Source organism: Piliocolobus tephrosceles, chromosome 15, assembly GCF_002776525.5.
Source record: "Piliocolobus tephrosceles isolate RC106 chromosome 15, ASM277652v3, whole genome shotgun sequence".
NCBI classification, from domain to species: Eukaryota; Metazoa; Chordata; class Mammalia; order Primates; family Cercopithecidae; genus Piliocolobus; species Piliocolobus tephrosceles.
In genome coordinates this window covers 80,962,752-80,980,779 of record NC_045448.1, presented here as the reverse complement: position 1 = coordinate 80,980,779, position 18,028 = coordinate 80,962,752, and the positions used below count along the sequence as shown (strand labels likewise).

The 18,028-nt window shown below is 40.5% G+C and overlaps 1 protein-coding gene across 7 annotated transcripts in view; it reads right to left on the bottom strand.

Annotated features, from left to right (window-relative positions):
* CTNNA2 (catenin alpha 2) overlaps positions 1-18,028 on the bottom strand; it is a 1,159,566-nt gene that overhangs the window by 504,932 nt on the left and 636,606 nt on the right. Inside the window, exon 8 of one of the 7 annotated variants that reach the window (XM_023224973.1) lies at positions 3,561-3,581. The exons of the other annotated variants lie outside the window; for them this stretch is intronic. Within the exon in view, the coding sequence (XP_023080741.1) occupies positions 3,561-3,581 (21 nt within the window). The remainder of the gene's footprint in view (positions 1-3,560; positions 3,582-18,028) is intronic. 7 annotated transcript variants of the gene reach the window in all.

Sequence of the window (18,028 nt, the reverse complement as noted above, 5' to 3'; positions counted from 1 at the left end):
TAAAATAAAATAAAATAAAATAAAATAAAATAAAATAAAATAAAATACAAAAAAAGCTAAAGGAGAAAATTCACACAATTGTATCAACTGATGCAGAAAAAGCAATTGGCAAAAATCAATAACCATTCATGATTAAAAATAAACTCTCGGAAGAATATGAATAGCAGGGAACTTTTTCAACCTGATATAATGTATCTACCAAAAAAAAAAAACAAAACAAAACAAAACAAACAAACAAAAAAAAACTATAGCCAGCATTACAGTTAATGCTGAAAGACTGAATGATTTTTCCATAAGATTGGAAACCAAGGATGTCTATTCTCACCACTTTTATTCAACATAGTGTTCTAGCCAGTTCAATAAGGCAAGAAAAGGAAATAAAAGGCATAGAGATTGAAAAAGAAAAAAAAAAAGTATATTGCACATGATAGGATTGTCTACCTAGAAAAATCTAAGGTATCTACAAAAAACTCCTAGAACACATAAGGGAGTTCAGCAAGGTTGCAGGATACAATATACATGAAACATAATTCTATTTCTTATGCTAGTAATAAACACCTGACATGGAAATTAAAAATATAACACCATTTACAATCACTCAAAACAGAACACATTTATATGTCAATCCAATAAAACATATACGGAATTTGTTGACTGAAAACTATGCAATGATGATAAAAGGAATTAAACACCTAATAGAGAGACATACTGTGTCCATTGGTTGGAAGATTCAAGGTAATAAAGACATCAGTTCTACCCAAATTGATATACTGGTTAACATGATTTCTAGCAAAATCCAAGCAAAACTTTTGTATATATAAATAACATTATTCTAAAATGTATATGAGAAGGCAAAGGAACTAGAATACTGAAAACAATTTTAAAAAAGAAGATTAAAGAGGGAAGAATCTATTTAACTCAATATTGAGATTTATTTTATAGTTACAGTAATCAAGACTGTCATATTGGTGGAAAAATCAATGCACAGTACAATGGAACAGAACAGAGAACCCAGAAATGGACACATTTTTGACAGAAGTACAAAATCAATTAAATGGGGAAGAGGTAGCTTTTTATACAAATGGTTCTAGAGCGACTGGATCTCCATAGGCAAAAAAGTGAAGCCTGACTTATATTTTACACCTTACATGAAATTAACAGAAAATAGATCACAGCTCAAATGCAAAATGGAAAAATATAAAACTTTTGGAAAAAATAGGAAAATACTTTTAGGATCTAGGACTAGGAAAGAAGTTCTTAGACTTGATACCAAAAACACAATCTACGAGAGGAAAAGTACATAAATTGAACTTCAAAATTGAAAACTTTTGCTCTGTGAAAGGTCCTGTTAAGAGGATTAAAAAAGAAGTTACGGGCCGGGCATGGTGGCTCACACCTGTAATCCCAGCACTTTCGGAAGCTGAGGTGGGCAGATCACTTGAGGTCAGGAGTTCGAGACCAGCCTGACCAACATGATGAAACACCATCTCTACTAAAAATACAAAAATTAGCCATGGTGGTGCATGCCTGTAATCCCAGGTACTTGGGAGGCTGAGGCAGGAGAAATTAGAAATGGACAAAATATATGAAGGGGCATTCCAACCAAGGAGATATATGGTTAGCACATGAAAAGATATTCAACATCATTAGTCATTAGGAAAGCACAAAATAAAATCACACTGAGATATCACTATATACCTATCAGAGTGGCTAATTTTTAAGTTGTGAAAATACCAAATGCTGGCAGGAATTCAGAGAAACAGGATTACTTCATACATTGTGATGAGAATGTAAAATGTTACAGCTAATCCGGAAAGCAATCTGGCAATTTCTTAAAAAAACTAAACAACGTGTGGTGGCAGAGGATATAGGGAACATATCTGTACCTTCTTCTCAATTTTGCTGTGAACCTTAAGTTGCTCTAAAAAATAAACTTTATTTAAAAACAACAAAAAAAACAAAAAACTAAACATGCAAATTGTGTTTCTGGGCATTTATCCCAGAGAAATGAAGTCCTGTGTTCACACAAAAACTAGATACACATGTTTTTCATGGCTTTACTCATAATAGACCAAACCTGGAAACAACCCACATGTCCTTCAATGGATAAATGGTCCAACTGAACAACCTGCATGAATCTCCAGAGAATAATGATAAGTAAGGAATCCCAATCCCCAAATGTCACAGACTGTATGGTTCCATTTGTATGACATTCTTTTTTTTTTTTTTTTTTTTTGAGACGGAGTCTCGCTCTGTCACCCAAGCTGGAGTGCAGTGGCGTGGCGTGATCTCGGCTCACTGCCAGCACCGCCTCCCAGGTTCACACCATTCTCCTGTCTCAGCCTGCCGAGTAGCTGGGACTACAGGTGCCCACCACCACACCCGGCTAATTTTTTGTATTTTTAGTAGAGATAGGGTTTCACCGTGTTAGCCAGGATGGTCTCGATCTCCTGATCTCATAATCCGCCCGCCTCGGCCTCCTAAAGTGCTGGTATTACAGGCGTGAGCCACCGTACCTGGCCTGTATGACATTGTTAAAACAACAAAACTATAGCAATGGAGAACGGACTAGTGGTTGTCAAGGGATAAGGAGAGGGCGAGGCTGGTAGGGAAGTGGGTGTTGCTATTGAAGAGCAACATGAGTGATACTTGTAGTGATAGATGTAGTCTGTATCTCACTGTATCAAAGACAACATCTTGGTTGGGATATTGTACTACACTTTTACAAGATGTTACCATTGTGGGAAGCTAGGGAAAGAGTATATAGGTCTCTGTAGTATTTATGACATGTGAAATGCATGTGAATAGATGATTATCTCAAAATTTTTCTGTTTCAATATATGAGACAGTACATGGTATTTCAAAACTCTTTAAGAGGTTGTGCTTGAGTCAAAATGCTTGAAGACCACTGATCCAGAAGATTGATGGACAGAGGCCAAGAAGGAGCACAGACCTTGGGGCAACCTTGCTCTCTGATGATCTCTTTGGTCCAGAATTAATTGGGTGGAAGAGGCTACTTCTGAGACTTTTGTATTCAAAAGCACCACATTGAAGTGATGCAGGGTGATGAGGTTGAGTTTTTTAAAAATTAAGTTGCTTTTTAACTAATTGATCAGTTTCATATTTGAAATCTCATGAGAGGCTCAGCAAGCTATATCACATAGAAATAAAAACAATGTGATGACAAAAGAGCTTGAATTTCCATGGATGGGAAAGGGAATTGTTAAACTTCCTGCCAGTCTGTATGCTTGATCTTTGATTGGTGAGCGCTGCCCCCAGCTAAGGCAAGCACAGCCTCCACTCATCACCTTTTGTAGCTGCAGAACTGAGGTGTGGAACACCAGTAAACTGCAGGAATTGGCACCTGTGACACAAATGTGTCAAGGAAGAGCACATGTCACAGACATGCATTATCTTTTAAATATGTCTGTTTTCTCTATGTGGTTGCGTTAAACATTCTCAGACAGAGCAAGTGTTAGCAAATTAGAATAACTACCTTCCCTTGACCTAATTCTGACAGTGTACACAGCACCAGAACAGCTGAGAAAAAAAATAGAAACCATTCATCTGTCCAAGTTCCACTTGATATGGTTTTGATAAACAAAAATTGGTCACGAATCTTCACTCAACTGATGAACAGATCTGATGCAACACATACACACATCTAACAGGCAGTCAATTGGGATTTTTCCAGTTGTCGTGCACTCATATTACAGGCCCAGTGTTGAGAATAAAGGAACTAAATTCCCCTTGAAGTTCAGGGTCCTGTAGGACCTATGAGATACTCTCCATTCCTGCTGGGCTTTCTGAGAATTGTCAAAGAACCCTTTCTCACACCAACCACGCCCCCGCTTTCCTGTTCAATATAAGTGACAGAGTGGCGAGAAAGGTAGGAGCATTTTTGGAAACTGTAGTCTTTATTAAATGCAGTTTTGCCTTATTCATCACCTCTTAGGGAGGATGAAAGAACATATTTTTCTACCCTGAGATGAAGAGGATAACCTGAAAAGATTGAGGAAGTTTGCAACAAGGAAAGAAAAGAGAAGGTTTACATTCTATTCCCCTTCGCAGTGTATATCTTAGCGAGCGAACTAGCTGATCTGCACTACACCACCAGAGTGGGAAAACCAGAAATTGGGACAGAAAATCTCATGGAGAGGGGTAGAACAAGAAGTATCAGTTCTCCTTCCCCCTTCTCTTGAGTTCCTCATTTTGGATAAGATAAACATCAAATGTTGCTTGGATTTAAAGTTCTGAGAAGGTAAATTTGGGGGCCTCTGTATTTCTAATACAACTCTAGTTTGAGGCTTAAAAGAAAGTAAGTATGGTTCTACCAACTGAAGGATGTGACCAAACGGATCACCACAAGTAGGTATCTGTTCACAGATGTGTGTCTCACCAGCAATGCATGTAGTACCCACCACCTAACTGTGGTGAGGCTGAATAGCAGTCACAGCTAACCAGGGGTGAAGCTCAGCTGTGTCAAGTGAGGAGACTCTCATCTATTCCTTCTCCATTTCTCTCATCCACTAGCACCATAATTAAAAGAGGGCATGATGTGTGAGCACCAAACCAACCTACATTTTTCTCCTTTCTCCTAAGCCTAGATTGCTAAATGGGGCACCAGCCCAGGCACAGAAGAGAGATTACTAGCTATGAAGCACAGTGAACCTTAGAAATCCAAATTCGTATTTGTAAGTAAATGCACACAACTGAAAAATGATAGACTCTCAGCAAATTTTAAGAGAGCTACTGCAAAGTAGGAAAGAGGATTCATCATACCAAGTTCTGGGCAGCTGTTAGAAACCATAAAACCACCATATTTCTATCGCGAAGACGAACGTCTTCAGATATGTTGGTGGTACAAAGTGTGTAGTGGATGGGATTCACGATGAGTTTTGAATGATTGGCTAGAGTTGGAAGATTAGCCAAAGTTCTTCTGGAGTAAGAGGCAAACCATCAAGAGGAATGGCTTCCCAGAGTTAGGGACTGGGTTTAGAGCCTTATAACTCAAAATGTGATCCAGGATCAATGGCATCCACATCACCTTGGAGGCTGTTAGAAATGTACAATCTCGGTCTCACCTCACACCTACTGATTCAGAATCTGCATTTACGAAAGCCCCAGGTGATTCATATACATGCTAATATTTGGGCAACAGTGGCCTAGAGCACTGGATAAGAGAAGGCCTCAGGTAGACATGGATGCTGAAAGTTCCAGAAGCCCAAGGTGAATCATCTCTACTTCACATCCAAGAACTGCTTTGAGAAAATAGTTTATGTGAATACAATGGTCATACATGAACATATGGATTTGAATCTCAATGACACAAAAAATACCCAACACTAATATAATTTTAATTTTGAGAGGGTTAAATAGCCCAAGAGAACACAGCTACAGCAGGACAGTAGATAGCAATGATAGAAAAGAATACGAGGAAGGTGTCACACAGTTGCAATAAAGGCAGCTCAGGGCTTGCCAGTCTGCCTCAGCTCTCCCTGATATCCCATTTTCTGAACCAACTTCCATTGAGTTTGATTTCAGTACCCTACAGGTCAGCATTTTAAAAAAGAGAAACAAAGCCAAGAACTCACTGGCAAGCAAGTAATTGGGGAGGGAGGTGGGAAGGAAAGGAAGGACTACCAAGATATTAAGTGGATGATTTTGTGGCAGAAACAGTGTTCCTCATCAATTACTCCATTTGTTTTCCTGTATTTCCCAGCCTTAATTGAGGTTAGGCTTGATCATGTGGTGAGTTGCACACAATGAATTATAAGCTAAAGTGAGTTACATTCCTTCTGATATTAAAGAGCTGGAGAACTGTCACTCTTGTTCTCAGCCACAGTGACTGGAAAAGCTCTACATCAGCAGTCCTCAAACTGTGATCCAAGGACCCCTGAGCTTTCTTAAGACCATTACAGAGGTTCAAGAGATTGTCTCTTTTATAATCACATTTCTGTGAAAGCCTAGGTTTTCTCTTCAAGCAAAAAAGCATATGGCAATAGATTAAGTGCAGAAGCAGATATGGGAATCCAGCTGTCCTTAACTAAGCTAGACATTAAAGAGACAAGGAAGTGCAAAACAAAGTCGCTCTTTTGTTTTGTTTTGGAAAATATAGTCATTTTCCATGAAGTGTTATTTATCTTAACATGTATTAGCTCTATACTTACTTTTAATGAGTAAATAAACATTTTAAATCTCAGTTTTAGTGTATAATACAGTAAATGTCTATAGTTATAACTCATATGAACAAATGTCTTCTATATATTTTTTAAGAATGTAAAGGAATCTAGGAAATCAAAAAGTTTGAGAATGGCTGTTATTAAAGGTGGAGGCTCCACCAGCCTGGAGATCTGGGCTGACAAGTGGAGGAGACACACAGGACTCACCCCTGCAGCTGCTTCCACTTAGCAGGTATCAGGAGTGAGAAATAACTCTTTGTGTTATTAAGCCACTGGGATGGGGATTAGGTAGGTTCTCAGCACAATCTTGTCTACCCTTACAAACACAAAATGCCTATAGAGGCCTAGAGCACTTTATGAGGCCAAAAGACCTAATAGAGTATGACTTTCTGTCCCTAAGAAAATTGCCTTAATGTCATACGTTTTCAGGCTCCCTACCCCTCATAATCACATTCAATATTCGGAATATATTTCTTAGCTCGGTTTATTCCTGGAACTTGGCTCCCGGCGTTGTGGATACCCACACCATGATAAGCTATCTCCCCAGTAGCAGTGTCTCTTCAAGAAACATCATCTCATTTTTCAGGGCACCACCTGAAAATATCTCTTCTAATTAAACCAGTGGGCGATTCACCTTTCCAATAGCTAGAGGCCCTTCTGAGATGCCGTTTTATATCTTTCTAAAATACCAACAGGAAAAAAATGCTTAATAGCCAAAAAGCCATGAGCCTTCTCTAGGGAAAAATAATCAAACCAAATAAACTGCAGAACTCAATGTGGGTGGCAGTGCCTAAATAATAATTATAATAGCAAATTTCAGGGCATAGCTAATATTTATTAAGTACTAATGTTGTATCAGCCACAATTCTATTACACAGGTCTTTCTTCATCTACATTTTTCTAACAAGTCTATGGGACAGACACTAATATTTTCTCCTTGTGATAGATACGAAAACTGAAGCCCAGAGAGAGCAACTTGTCCAAGGTTGCAGAGCTTGGAAGTGGTGAGTCAGGAAGAAGATTTGTGTTCTTATTACACTATATTCACTCTCAGATTTCAGGGAGAACCATGCAATTTGAATGTAATAATACTACTACTCTATTTCTCCAACGCTCTCTACATCTCAATGAACTTTACAAACTGATTCAAAGTTTTCCCTCCAGAAGCAGAAGGGAGGCAGCTGCTGGTTTTTGTTGCTGTTGAATATTGTTGTTATTGTTGTTGTTTTAATTCGCTATATCATTCTCCATGTTCCCAACATCATCTGCTCTTTCTACCCTTGCTATAAAGCCTCATCTATGTGGTGCTTGTTGTACTAATTAGTTAATCCACAGGAATGGAGGTCAGGAAAAGAAGGAGCAGGGAGGAAGAAGAAGGAGCTGATCTGATGCAAAGATAAAACAGGCGGTTATTATTTCCAGGAAAAGCCAGATCCTCCCTTTCAAATGAGGCCAACACCTGGCACAATCTCTACTACTTTTTAAGATCCACTGGGTGCATTTTTATCAGTGTGAGGCATTAGGTTTCCTGAAAGGATAACATACCAGGAGGGATTAGCTTAACCTAATTAAAACCACTGAGCATCTTCTTTCTTAGCCCTGAAGTAATGGCACTCAGGCAAGGTAGGATGACAAATACTGAGAAAAGACAAGACCATAGGTCGCTCCCAGGATGAAAAGACCCTTCAGTAAGTTCCTGGAGACACTGATAGATGGAAACAATGGCACCTTCAGCCTCGAGTATAAGCATCCTTAGCAGAGACGAGGTGCTTTGTCCGGCACAAGCATCAGTGGCAACGCTCTCCATGGCACCAGTGACCTGGATGCTAAATTTGGTACTAGATGTTGCTGTAGATTTCACCGTGGTGTTCTGAGGGAGCAGGAGGAAAAAGTCAAAGATCCATACAGTTGTCAAAATAGCTGATTTTAGAAACACAACTTAGATCCTCTGAGGACTTCTAAAGCTATTTGGGAAGAATATAAAAGGCTGAGGTTCTTAAAGGGAAGATGCATGAAAATAAAGGTAAATACAGTTATTTTGGGTTTATTGTTACCCAAATCTTAACAATCATATCCAAAGATTTCTGAACTCGAGCGGGAAAGGAGCTAAGGCCTAAGTTGTGGCTTGCACAGATAGAAATTTCCCATGTCCCTTTCCACATCACCAATATTTAATGAACAACAGAACACATTTGTGTTAGTGAGAAAATTTTTCTCTCTTTTTTTTTTAAGTACAATAAAGTCAAGGTGGTGACATTATGTTCACTTGCATCTCTTTGATTTCTCTTGTCCCTTTTTGGTAACTTCTCATGTGCTGACTGGGTGGAGTTGCTGGAGAACATTAAGCACTTTGTTCCTAGTCATTTGTAGCTTTTAATAATAAAAAATGTTATGAATGAAAACCTTAAAAAAACTTCTCATCAAACATTTATGGAATCCTACAGCTTGGCATCAGAGTGCATGCGTGAAGGTTAATGTGATTATAATGAGAACTAACCCCTGCTCTGCAAAACTTGTAGTAGTGACACCTGATACAGAGACACACATGCACACAAAAGCACACATGCACAGTCTCACACAGGGAATGCCATGGATTAAAAAAAAAAAAAAATCAAGTGGCATTGGTTCTCCTCCGGGATCTGCCACAAGCCTATACCACTTGCCCTATTCCATCCACTTAGAGGTTCTGGGTCTCCACTGAAAAGACTCACAGATGCTGAAGTGTTGAAAGGATATTGGGATCAAGTAGTCTTAACTGAATCGTATGAAACCACAGTCTAGAAAGACGAAAAAAAATATATATATCCCAGTTATCTTTACCAATTGCTCACTGTCTTTTATAGTGCTCTGCCCTGTTCCTCTCTCCCCTTTATTGGATAGCCTGCATTTTCCAGGAGGGAGACATACAAGTGGCCACAGTGCCATTTGGCCTAGGCCCCTGAACCCTTGTCTGATGCCCATGGCAATGCAGCAACAAGCGAGCAGCAGGGAAGCAAAGCTGCAGTGCCGGCAGCAGCCGTAATCTTGGCGATGGCAGCAGAAATGTTGGTGGAAGCAGCAGGAGGATGAAAAGAGTGGGGTTGGCAGCAGAAGAGGCAGAACTGGCAGCAGCAGCTGGATCCCAGACATCAGGCATGGCAACCCTTGCCAGAAACATTGGGTAGTGCCAGCCATGACACAGAAATCGGGACCAGTAGGAACCATGGGGACTTTGGTGATGCTCAGCAAATAGTGGTGGAGCCTGTCATGGATGCTGGTGGCACAGCTATGTGGGCTTACGGTGAGAAGGAGTAAGACAATGGCAGAGATCTTGTACTGCCAAGTCAAGTGTTTTCTACGATATGTGTAAGAAACACCAGGGAGTGCTCAGAGCAATCTGGGAAGAAATGTGTGGGGTTCCATTAGAGTCCTGAAAGTGCTGTGTGAGTAAAGGCTATTTTGTGGCTCTTACTGTATATTTCACAATCATTGTATAGCTACAGAAATCAAGCCTCAAAGAGAAGCAATAACTTGTTCATTAGTGTTAGAACTCCTCATCAAAGGACTCTACACTCCACACTAGACTGTAGCTCAAGAGAAACTGTGCCTATTCACTTGGGAGAACTAAACTCCATTTCTAGTTGGTTTGGTATGAAATTGAATCCAGATTAGACAGAAGGAGAAATCTCAATATCACTGTTGCAGGGAATGAAGGGCAGTGTGTTGGATTGGAGGAGGAATATAAATAGACCAAACAGGAAGGAAACATAGGCTTCTGAGCTGCTTGAAGGCACTGAGCCTGGGAGGAAACTGCCCAGCAATGAGGCCTGGAGAGGGGGTCATAAAAGAGAATGAGAAGATTAAAGCAGGCTCATAGAGAAATGCCCCTGCCTACTTCTTCATTTTTGCCCAGGGATGGCCCTCTGTGGATTCTAGACAGCTAACCTCGTGGGCAACAGGCTGAGCTTTCAGCTTCGCCTGAGGAGAAAGTGATGGGAGATTGGTTCCCTTTCCACATCCAGCAGTCTACCTGCCCACGATCATACTTCACATTAAAAAATAAATAGTTCCATGATCTGCATGAAAATAAAAGGGTGATATATTTTTCCAAGTTGAAAAAAGTGTACTGTGTCAGTGTAAATATCCATTTTCAGCAACCATACGGGGAAAACAGGTGACGTTTTTGTTCCAGCATTGCATACTGCTTTAAGTAGGCGATTACAGGGAATAGTGCTCTGAACCAACACCAGTGTTTATTTAAATACAATAATCATACTGTGTGGTTTTTCTCCCAGATGGTCCCCTGAGAGACTATAAGCCCTTCCCCAAATGACATGTATTCTAAAATCTAAAAATCCTCAAAGTTGTAGCTTGGAATTGAAAACATGAAAAACAGTCTATATACCTCCTAAAGAATGCAAATTCCTTGGTGTGGCATTCCAGGCTTTTCCCAATCTGACCCCAGTGATCTGCCCCAGAAGCCTCAGTTTCCATCCCTTTTTGAGTGGGAGGATGTGAGACCAAAGTGTAGCAACTGGGTGGCATGCAAGGTCCTCAAGGCTGAAGAAGAGAGACGGGGCCAGTGAGACTGAGACCCTGTGGCTAGAGAGCTAAAGTCAGGGTCCCTGAGAGGATATAAAGTTTGAGATGGAATTGTGAAGTCAGAAAGAGGAGCCTCAGAGGAGATAATGAGCAGAGGAAAGAAAGTGAGAGAGAGAGAGAGAGAGAGTCTAGGCTCACGGACGACACAATGCCAAGCTGTAAAAGCCAAATGAAAGCATCACCACAGCAATCTCCTCAGTGGTGGCAGCAGTAATGCAGGCGTGACCATCTCAGAAAAAGATTTTCCACAGTGTGGCAACAAATCACTTTATCATACTAATCAGACCCTGAGAAGACGTGCAGAGGGCCTCTGGAGCCTGAGGATGACCAGCACAAGACCCAAGAGGCCAACAGATACAGGTGCAGGTGCAGGAGATAATGAACAGGCCTGGGGTGGATGCTTTGGTGTTCACTCTTCATTCTTCAAGCATGTGATTTTTTTTGTGTTTAAACAAGATCTTCAGTGTGGCTTAAAATTGTAACTAAATATTTGCATCTTGGGTCATTGTCTAATAAACTTTCAGAAGGTGAATACACTGTGTGTGTGTGTGTGTGTGTGATCCAATCTAATCGAGTATTCCCTGAATCTAGAGTTGAAGATCTTCTTTAAGAAACCTAATCAACATGACTTAGAAAGGAACTAGCAGTTGGAAATTCCAGTGTCTACACAGGCAATCTCCTTAGATAATGCTGCTAGGCCTACAGCTACATAAGTATGCTACACAAATGGTGCATATTAAGGGGTATTTCCATGGCCTAAAGCCTTAAGCACTACAAGGACTGGGGACATATTATTAGAAAAGCCCTGACATAGAGAAATAAGAAACTGTAATTGGCTGTAGTGAACAGAGAAGGTGACATTTGGGCTGAGCCCTGTTAAATGGATATGATGTGTGTGTGCACATGTGTATGTACATATCCATCTATAGAGAAATATCTTGGAGTGTGAACAGTACATTTTCTAGAGGCAGCGTTTCTACAGACTTCTCATAACAGGATCAAAAACATGTATTTTATAAGTCAACCCAGAATTTTGGGAAGCTGCGTGGAGAGGACTGTTTGAGACCAGGAGTTCAAGACCAGCCTGGACAACAAAGTAAGACCCTGTCTCTACAAAAACACACTTTTAAACAAAATTAGCTGGATACCCTGGCGTGCACCTGTAGTCACAGCTACTCGGGAGGCTGAGTCAGGAGAATTCCTTGAGCTCAAGCATTTGAAGCTGCAATCAGCTGTGATCAAATCATGCCACTGCACTCCAGCCTGGATGATAGAGCAAGAACCTGTCTGGAAAAAAAAAAAAAAAAAAAAAAAAAAAAAAAAAGAGAAGAAAAAAAAAGAAATATAATAAAGTAAGTCAGAATGTTGAAGTTTTTCTGAGTTTTATTTTTTTAATTTGGTAAAATCCAGTTTGGTCAGCAGTGCTAATGACGCATCAGGTGAAAGAGATTTCCATCCACTGAACAGAAGAGTGGAGCACACAAGGCAGCGACAAAGAAGAGGATCTGCAGCCCAAAGTTGATTTAGAGCACAGAGGAGGCCAGTGGGTCGACCTTCTCTTCTCATCCAGAGATGCTCTTTCCAGTGCCAAGCCTAGGAGAGTCTGGTTTTATTTTGAAGAAGACAGGTTTCCTTATGGAACCTAAGGAAAACTACACTCTATATGGCATACCTACATAAACTTTCAAAGCCTCAGAGAAATATAACTGAAATTCAGCTAAGAGCTTGGGAAAACCATGCTCATCAGAATCAAATCTCATAAAATAAAGGCCTGCAGTTGGGACAGGTGGCCTTGGTGGTAAAGCCCATACTTGGCTTCTGGTGCTGCTGCTCTGCTCTCTCAGGTGCATTGCCCCACAGTGCACATGAGCTCCTGCCTCAGTTTGCCCCTGCAGCCCCAGACGCCTTTAGGCAGCTATTTGCAAGGACTGGAACATGCCGGCTGGATCAGTGATCATTTAGCCTTTGGAGTCTTTGGGATTCTATTGCCCACCTGACTGTTGATTTGTAAACACCCAGTTCCTTGTCTTTCACATGATATGTTTTACCTTCCCAACTTCCCTGTGCTCAGCAGTCTTTGCTGCTGATGCTACTTTTGTAACCCCCCGAATCCAGACAAGACTGGCTAACTTTAAGCCTGTACAGAAAGAAATCTGCCAATGCCTTTAAAAAGAAATCCCTGAACATCTCAAGAGAGACAGATTCTACCAACTAAACTGAAAATAGAGACATTTAGATATCTGCAATGGAAGGAAGAGTGGAGAAAAAAATGAAAGCCTATATTATAAAGTGAGCTATGCACATTAACCAAAAAAAAAAATCAAATCCTTGGCTCTAAAAAAATGACATTAAAAAGTTAAGCAGTACTTACCCTTATTTAAAATGTCATTCTTGTTCAGTGTAACTGTTAGACATTTAATACAGACAGATGAGCCACACTGAGTCCATGAAGACAAAACTTTCTCCTGTACATCCGCTCTAAAAGCTTTTAAAACCGCTCTGTCAGGAGCAATTTGACAGCAAATCAATTGTGTTTCTCTACTGAACCACAGTACTGTATGTGACAAATGAATATAGTAACAAGATTGGGTGGGTGGGTGTGGGGAGGTAGGGGCTGAGAAGTCCACCCCATGGTATAAATGACTCTAACAGAAAACACTGCTGATAAAACAGGAGAGGAAATGCATTAGCCTGCTACAAGGGGCTGAGGTGGACCATTAAATATTTCACATAAGAAAAGCGTATACAGCATCTCAACAGGACTTTGCTGAAATTTAGGGATTCAAAGGCCCCTAAAAATGATTTACAAGGGGCACTTTGTTGGCAAATCTGACAGGGAGTCCTACTGGAGTTCATCATGGGTGGTGAGTGTTTTCTTCTAATAATCTTGGTGCCCCTCAGCTAGGACCATAGTTCCCAAAAAGAGCAATTATAGCCATTCACCATTTTTATGTTCAGTCTTTACCCCACACTGATTAACATTCCTGTGATTCAAAAGAGGGCTGTAATGCCAGCACTTTGGGAGGCCGAGGTGGGTGGATCACTTGAAGTCAGGAGTTCAAAACCAGCCTGGTTAACATGGTGAAACCCGACTGTATTAAAAATACAAAACTTAGGCTGGGCGTGGTGGCTCATGCCTGTAATCCCAGCACTTTGGGAAGCCAAGGCTGGTGGATCACCTGAGGTCAGGAGTTCAAGACCAGCCTGAACAACATAGTGAAATCCCGTCTGTACTAAAAACACAAAAATTAGCCGGGCGTGACGGTGTGTGCTTATAATCCCAGCTACTTGGGAGGCTGAGACAGGAGAATCGCTTGTACCCAAGAGGCGGAGATTGCAGTGAACTGGGATTGTACCACTGCACTCCAGCCTGGGTGACAGAGGGAGTCTGTATCTCAAAATAAATAAATAAATAAATAAATAGATAGATAGATAGATAGATAGATAGATAGATAGATAGATAAAATACAAAATACAGAAATTAGCAGGGCACGGTAGTGGAAACCCGTAATCCCAGTTACTTTAGTGGAAACCTGTAATCCCAGTTACTCAGGAGGCTGAGGCAGGCAAATCACTTGAACCTGGTAGGCAGAGGGTACAGTGAGCTGAGATTGTGCCACTGCACTCCAGTCTTGGTGATAGAGGGAGACTCCGTCTCATAAAAAAACAAAACAAAAACCAACCAACCAAACAAACAAACAAAAAAACCAGGGAGGACTTCCCACTTCAAAAAACAGTAGTATAAATTGAATCTATAACTAGAAAATGATCAATCTTCTTGGTTAACCAGTTAAAGTGGGAGTTTTGTAGTCCAAATCTAGACTCAAGAAAGAGCAAGAAAGAGTAAGTAGGTAACTTTTGGGGATTGGTCTATTTCTTCCCCAAAGGCAAGACAATTCATCAAGGATAGAGAAAAAAATGGAGAAGCTAAATTGAAAGCCCATGCCAGGGATAGTCAACTGGGCCATTAGGGACTGGACTTCCTAAGCAGCAGAAAGTTAGAGAGAGTTCAGAGGGAAGAAATTTTAAGTAACTGTCTTGGTTGTCTGTTGAATCTATTGATGAGTAACAATCCAAGGAACAACTGTGGCTTAAAACATAAACATCACATATTTGCTTACAATTCTGCAATTCGAGCAGAGCTCGGCAGGGACAGCTAATCTACGCTCCATGTGTTATTGTCTAGGGCTGCAGAACAACTGAAAAATCCAAAATAGTCTCACCTCCATGGCTGCCAGTGAAGGCTCCCTGTTGTTTGAAGAGCCAGCTAGGGCTGTCCATTGGAGCACCTCAGTACTCCTCTGCATGACTTGAGGTTTTCACAGCATTGCAATGATATTCTAAGAGAAAGTACTGCAAATAGCTGGAAGCAGCCACTGCAGATCTCCTACAGCATGGCCGTGGAAGTTAGAGTATACTCCTGCCACATTCTATGGGTCAAAGCTAGGAGACTCCAGAGGAAGGGGAAATAGCCTCCACTGCTCAATGGCAGAAGTGGTAAAAATATTACACGAGACATCTTTAGACATCTCTAATCCGCCCCAGCAACTAAGACCAAGTTACCGGTGTGTGTGTGCGGCAAATGGAGAATTTTGAAAAGAAAAATGAAACCTTTTCTGTGAAGTCTTATACACATTAGATTGCTGGTGATGAATATTATAAATCTTTGTGGGAACCACCCTGAACAGTTCTCTCTGGTAGACTTTGATCTGCTAGGAAAATGCTCCCAGGGTTTCTGAAACAAGATGTCCCAACTTCCAGAATGGCTCATGGTCAAGTGAAGGACACATACCATATTCTTCTTAATCTACCTCACAAAGAGTAGGCACTAATTAAATTCCTGTTAATTGAATCATGAATTTCCAGACCTCCTGTGTATTCCATATGGAGTAGGCACATGGCAGTTAAATAGAAATGCTTTGGGGAGGTAGCATGGTACTGCAAATGAATAGCTTTTAAAACCCCCAATGGTGGCTAGTGGCTAGTTCTGGAGGTCATGGAGAAAGCTAATCAAAGGGAGAAGGGGAACAAGCATAACATGCCTGGTAACCAGTGGACTCTCAATAAATATTTGTTGGATGAATGACTGGGGAGAAAAATGCTTTGAGTGTAGATAAGAGGACCCGTCCAGGGAGAATTCAATCCAGAAAATGCCTTTTGCTGCCACCTACAGCCTTGTGGGTCTATAAATATCCTCCCAGCCTGCAGTAGATTTTATATAGATCATTTATTTCAAACAGGGCACATAGGCTAGTAACTAAGGAGATTTTCTTATGTCAACATGTTATATTGTATGCATTTACAGTGTCAAGATTTTCTTCATTTCTGTATCCACAGCTTCTAGAACAGTGATTGACAGAGAGCAGCAGTTCTCAACCAAGGGTGATTTTGCCTTCCAGAGGATATTTGGCAATGTCTGGAGGCATTTTCGGTTGTGACAGCTGGGGGGAGAGGTGTTACTTGCATCTAGTGGGTAGAAGCGAGGGATGCTGCTACACATCCCACAATGCCCAGGACAGTCTTCCACAACAAAGAATTACTCAGCCCCAAATGTCAGTTGTGATGAGAGTAGCAAACTCTGCCATAGAGTAAGTATTCCACAAATATTTTCGGGACGAGAAATGATGAATGAGAAACAAATGAAGAACAACAGTAATGTAGTTCATGAAGATTGTGTGGTTAAGGCAAAATATCTCAGGTCTATTGATCAACTACAGACAGACAAATATAACTGGATTAACAGGAAGTGACTTGGGCGAAAGTGAAAAATAACAGTGGACACCAGCTGAAATGAGTGAGGATAAATAAAGAGTAAGAGGCAGCTCAGGCCTTTGACAGGGAAAAACTCTCAACACTGCCCTCTACGTGTTCTAGTGATGACTTAGGAAGAAGTGATTGGTGAGCAGCTTCAGAAATACACTGCTATGACACTGCCTTATTGATAAGTTGTTGTATTCTTACATTTGTACTTAAGTTTGTCACTAGTGATTTAAATAAAACTCATTTCCTATTACAGGTTCAGATCTTAACGATCTTGTTAAATTTTCATAAAGTCACAAGGTCTATAGCTTTCTTCTGGTATTGTTGAGGAGGAGGCTGTATTTTAGCCAGGTGCATCTATGGGGAATCTGTGGTACCTCTTACAGTTGCATGCTGCCAACTTCTTACTTAGGACTTAAAAGTTTCATTTTCTGTGTGGATAGGACTGTAACCCGCTGCACTAACATCACTACTGTCACATTTTGTCACTGTCCCTCAAGCTTCCTACTATTTTTATAAGTATGAAACACTTGCATTACAGCTAAAAGACTGCATGGGGCAAAACTGACAAAAACCTAAAGAAGCAGCATCATCAAATAGAAAGAACAAGGAAGGTCAGAAGCATTTTGGACTTAGTCTCCTCATTAATTGGGGGAAAGACCTCTAGCCCCCAAAACTTCAAAATTATTAAGACAACGATACTAAACATGAGATGTGACTGCTTTAAGTACCCCTGCCAATATATTTTAAAATCTAAATTCTCTCCATCAAAGCAAAATGTGAATTAATGTTTTGACAAGAAAGTTGTCACACTTACTGGGTCTTTGGAACTGATTTTTTCCACTCAAGTAGTTGGCCAAACAGAGCTTCAAACTGCAATTACGTGATCCCTCCCCTGCCTTGCCTTCCCTCAGGCAGTTTCAGGTTACAGTTAGGGCTGCTTTAGCTTTGATGTTTTTGATTTTCTTTTTTATTTCTTGCTTCTTTTTGAAAGGAGAATGTAGGAATGTATTTTATGTAATATCATGAAATCTATCTTGTACTCCAAATTGCTCATTCTTAGGGAGGGGTCATGAGTGGGGAAAGGGGAGCCTTTGGTGATAGGGTATGAAATTTCAGTTAAGACCAATGACTTCTGGTGGTCTGCTGCACAGCATGGTGACTACAGTAAGTCATAGTGTATTTCATGTTTCAAAATAGCTAAGATAGAGGATTTTAAGTGTTCTCACAAAAAATATGATGAATACTTGAGGTGGTAGATATATTGACTAGCCCGATTTGACCATTCCACAATGTATGAATGTGTTGAAACATTACTTATACTCCATAAATATATTCAATTATGATTTGTCAGTCACAAATAATATAAAACAAAAAAAAAATGCATAGAACTCATTCTGTTGACCTTCAGGAATGTTCACTTTTCTTGTGACTAAATATCAGAGTAAAGCTCTGAGAAAGGCTCTTGGAGGAAGGACACTTGCACCATAAGTCAAAGTGCAGAG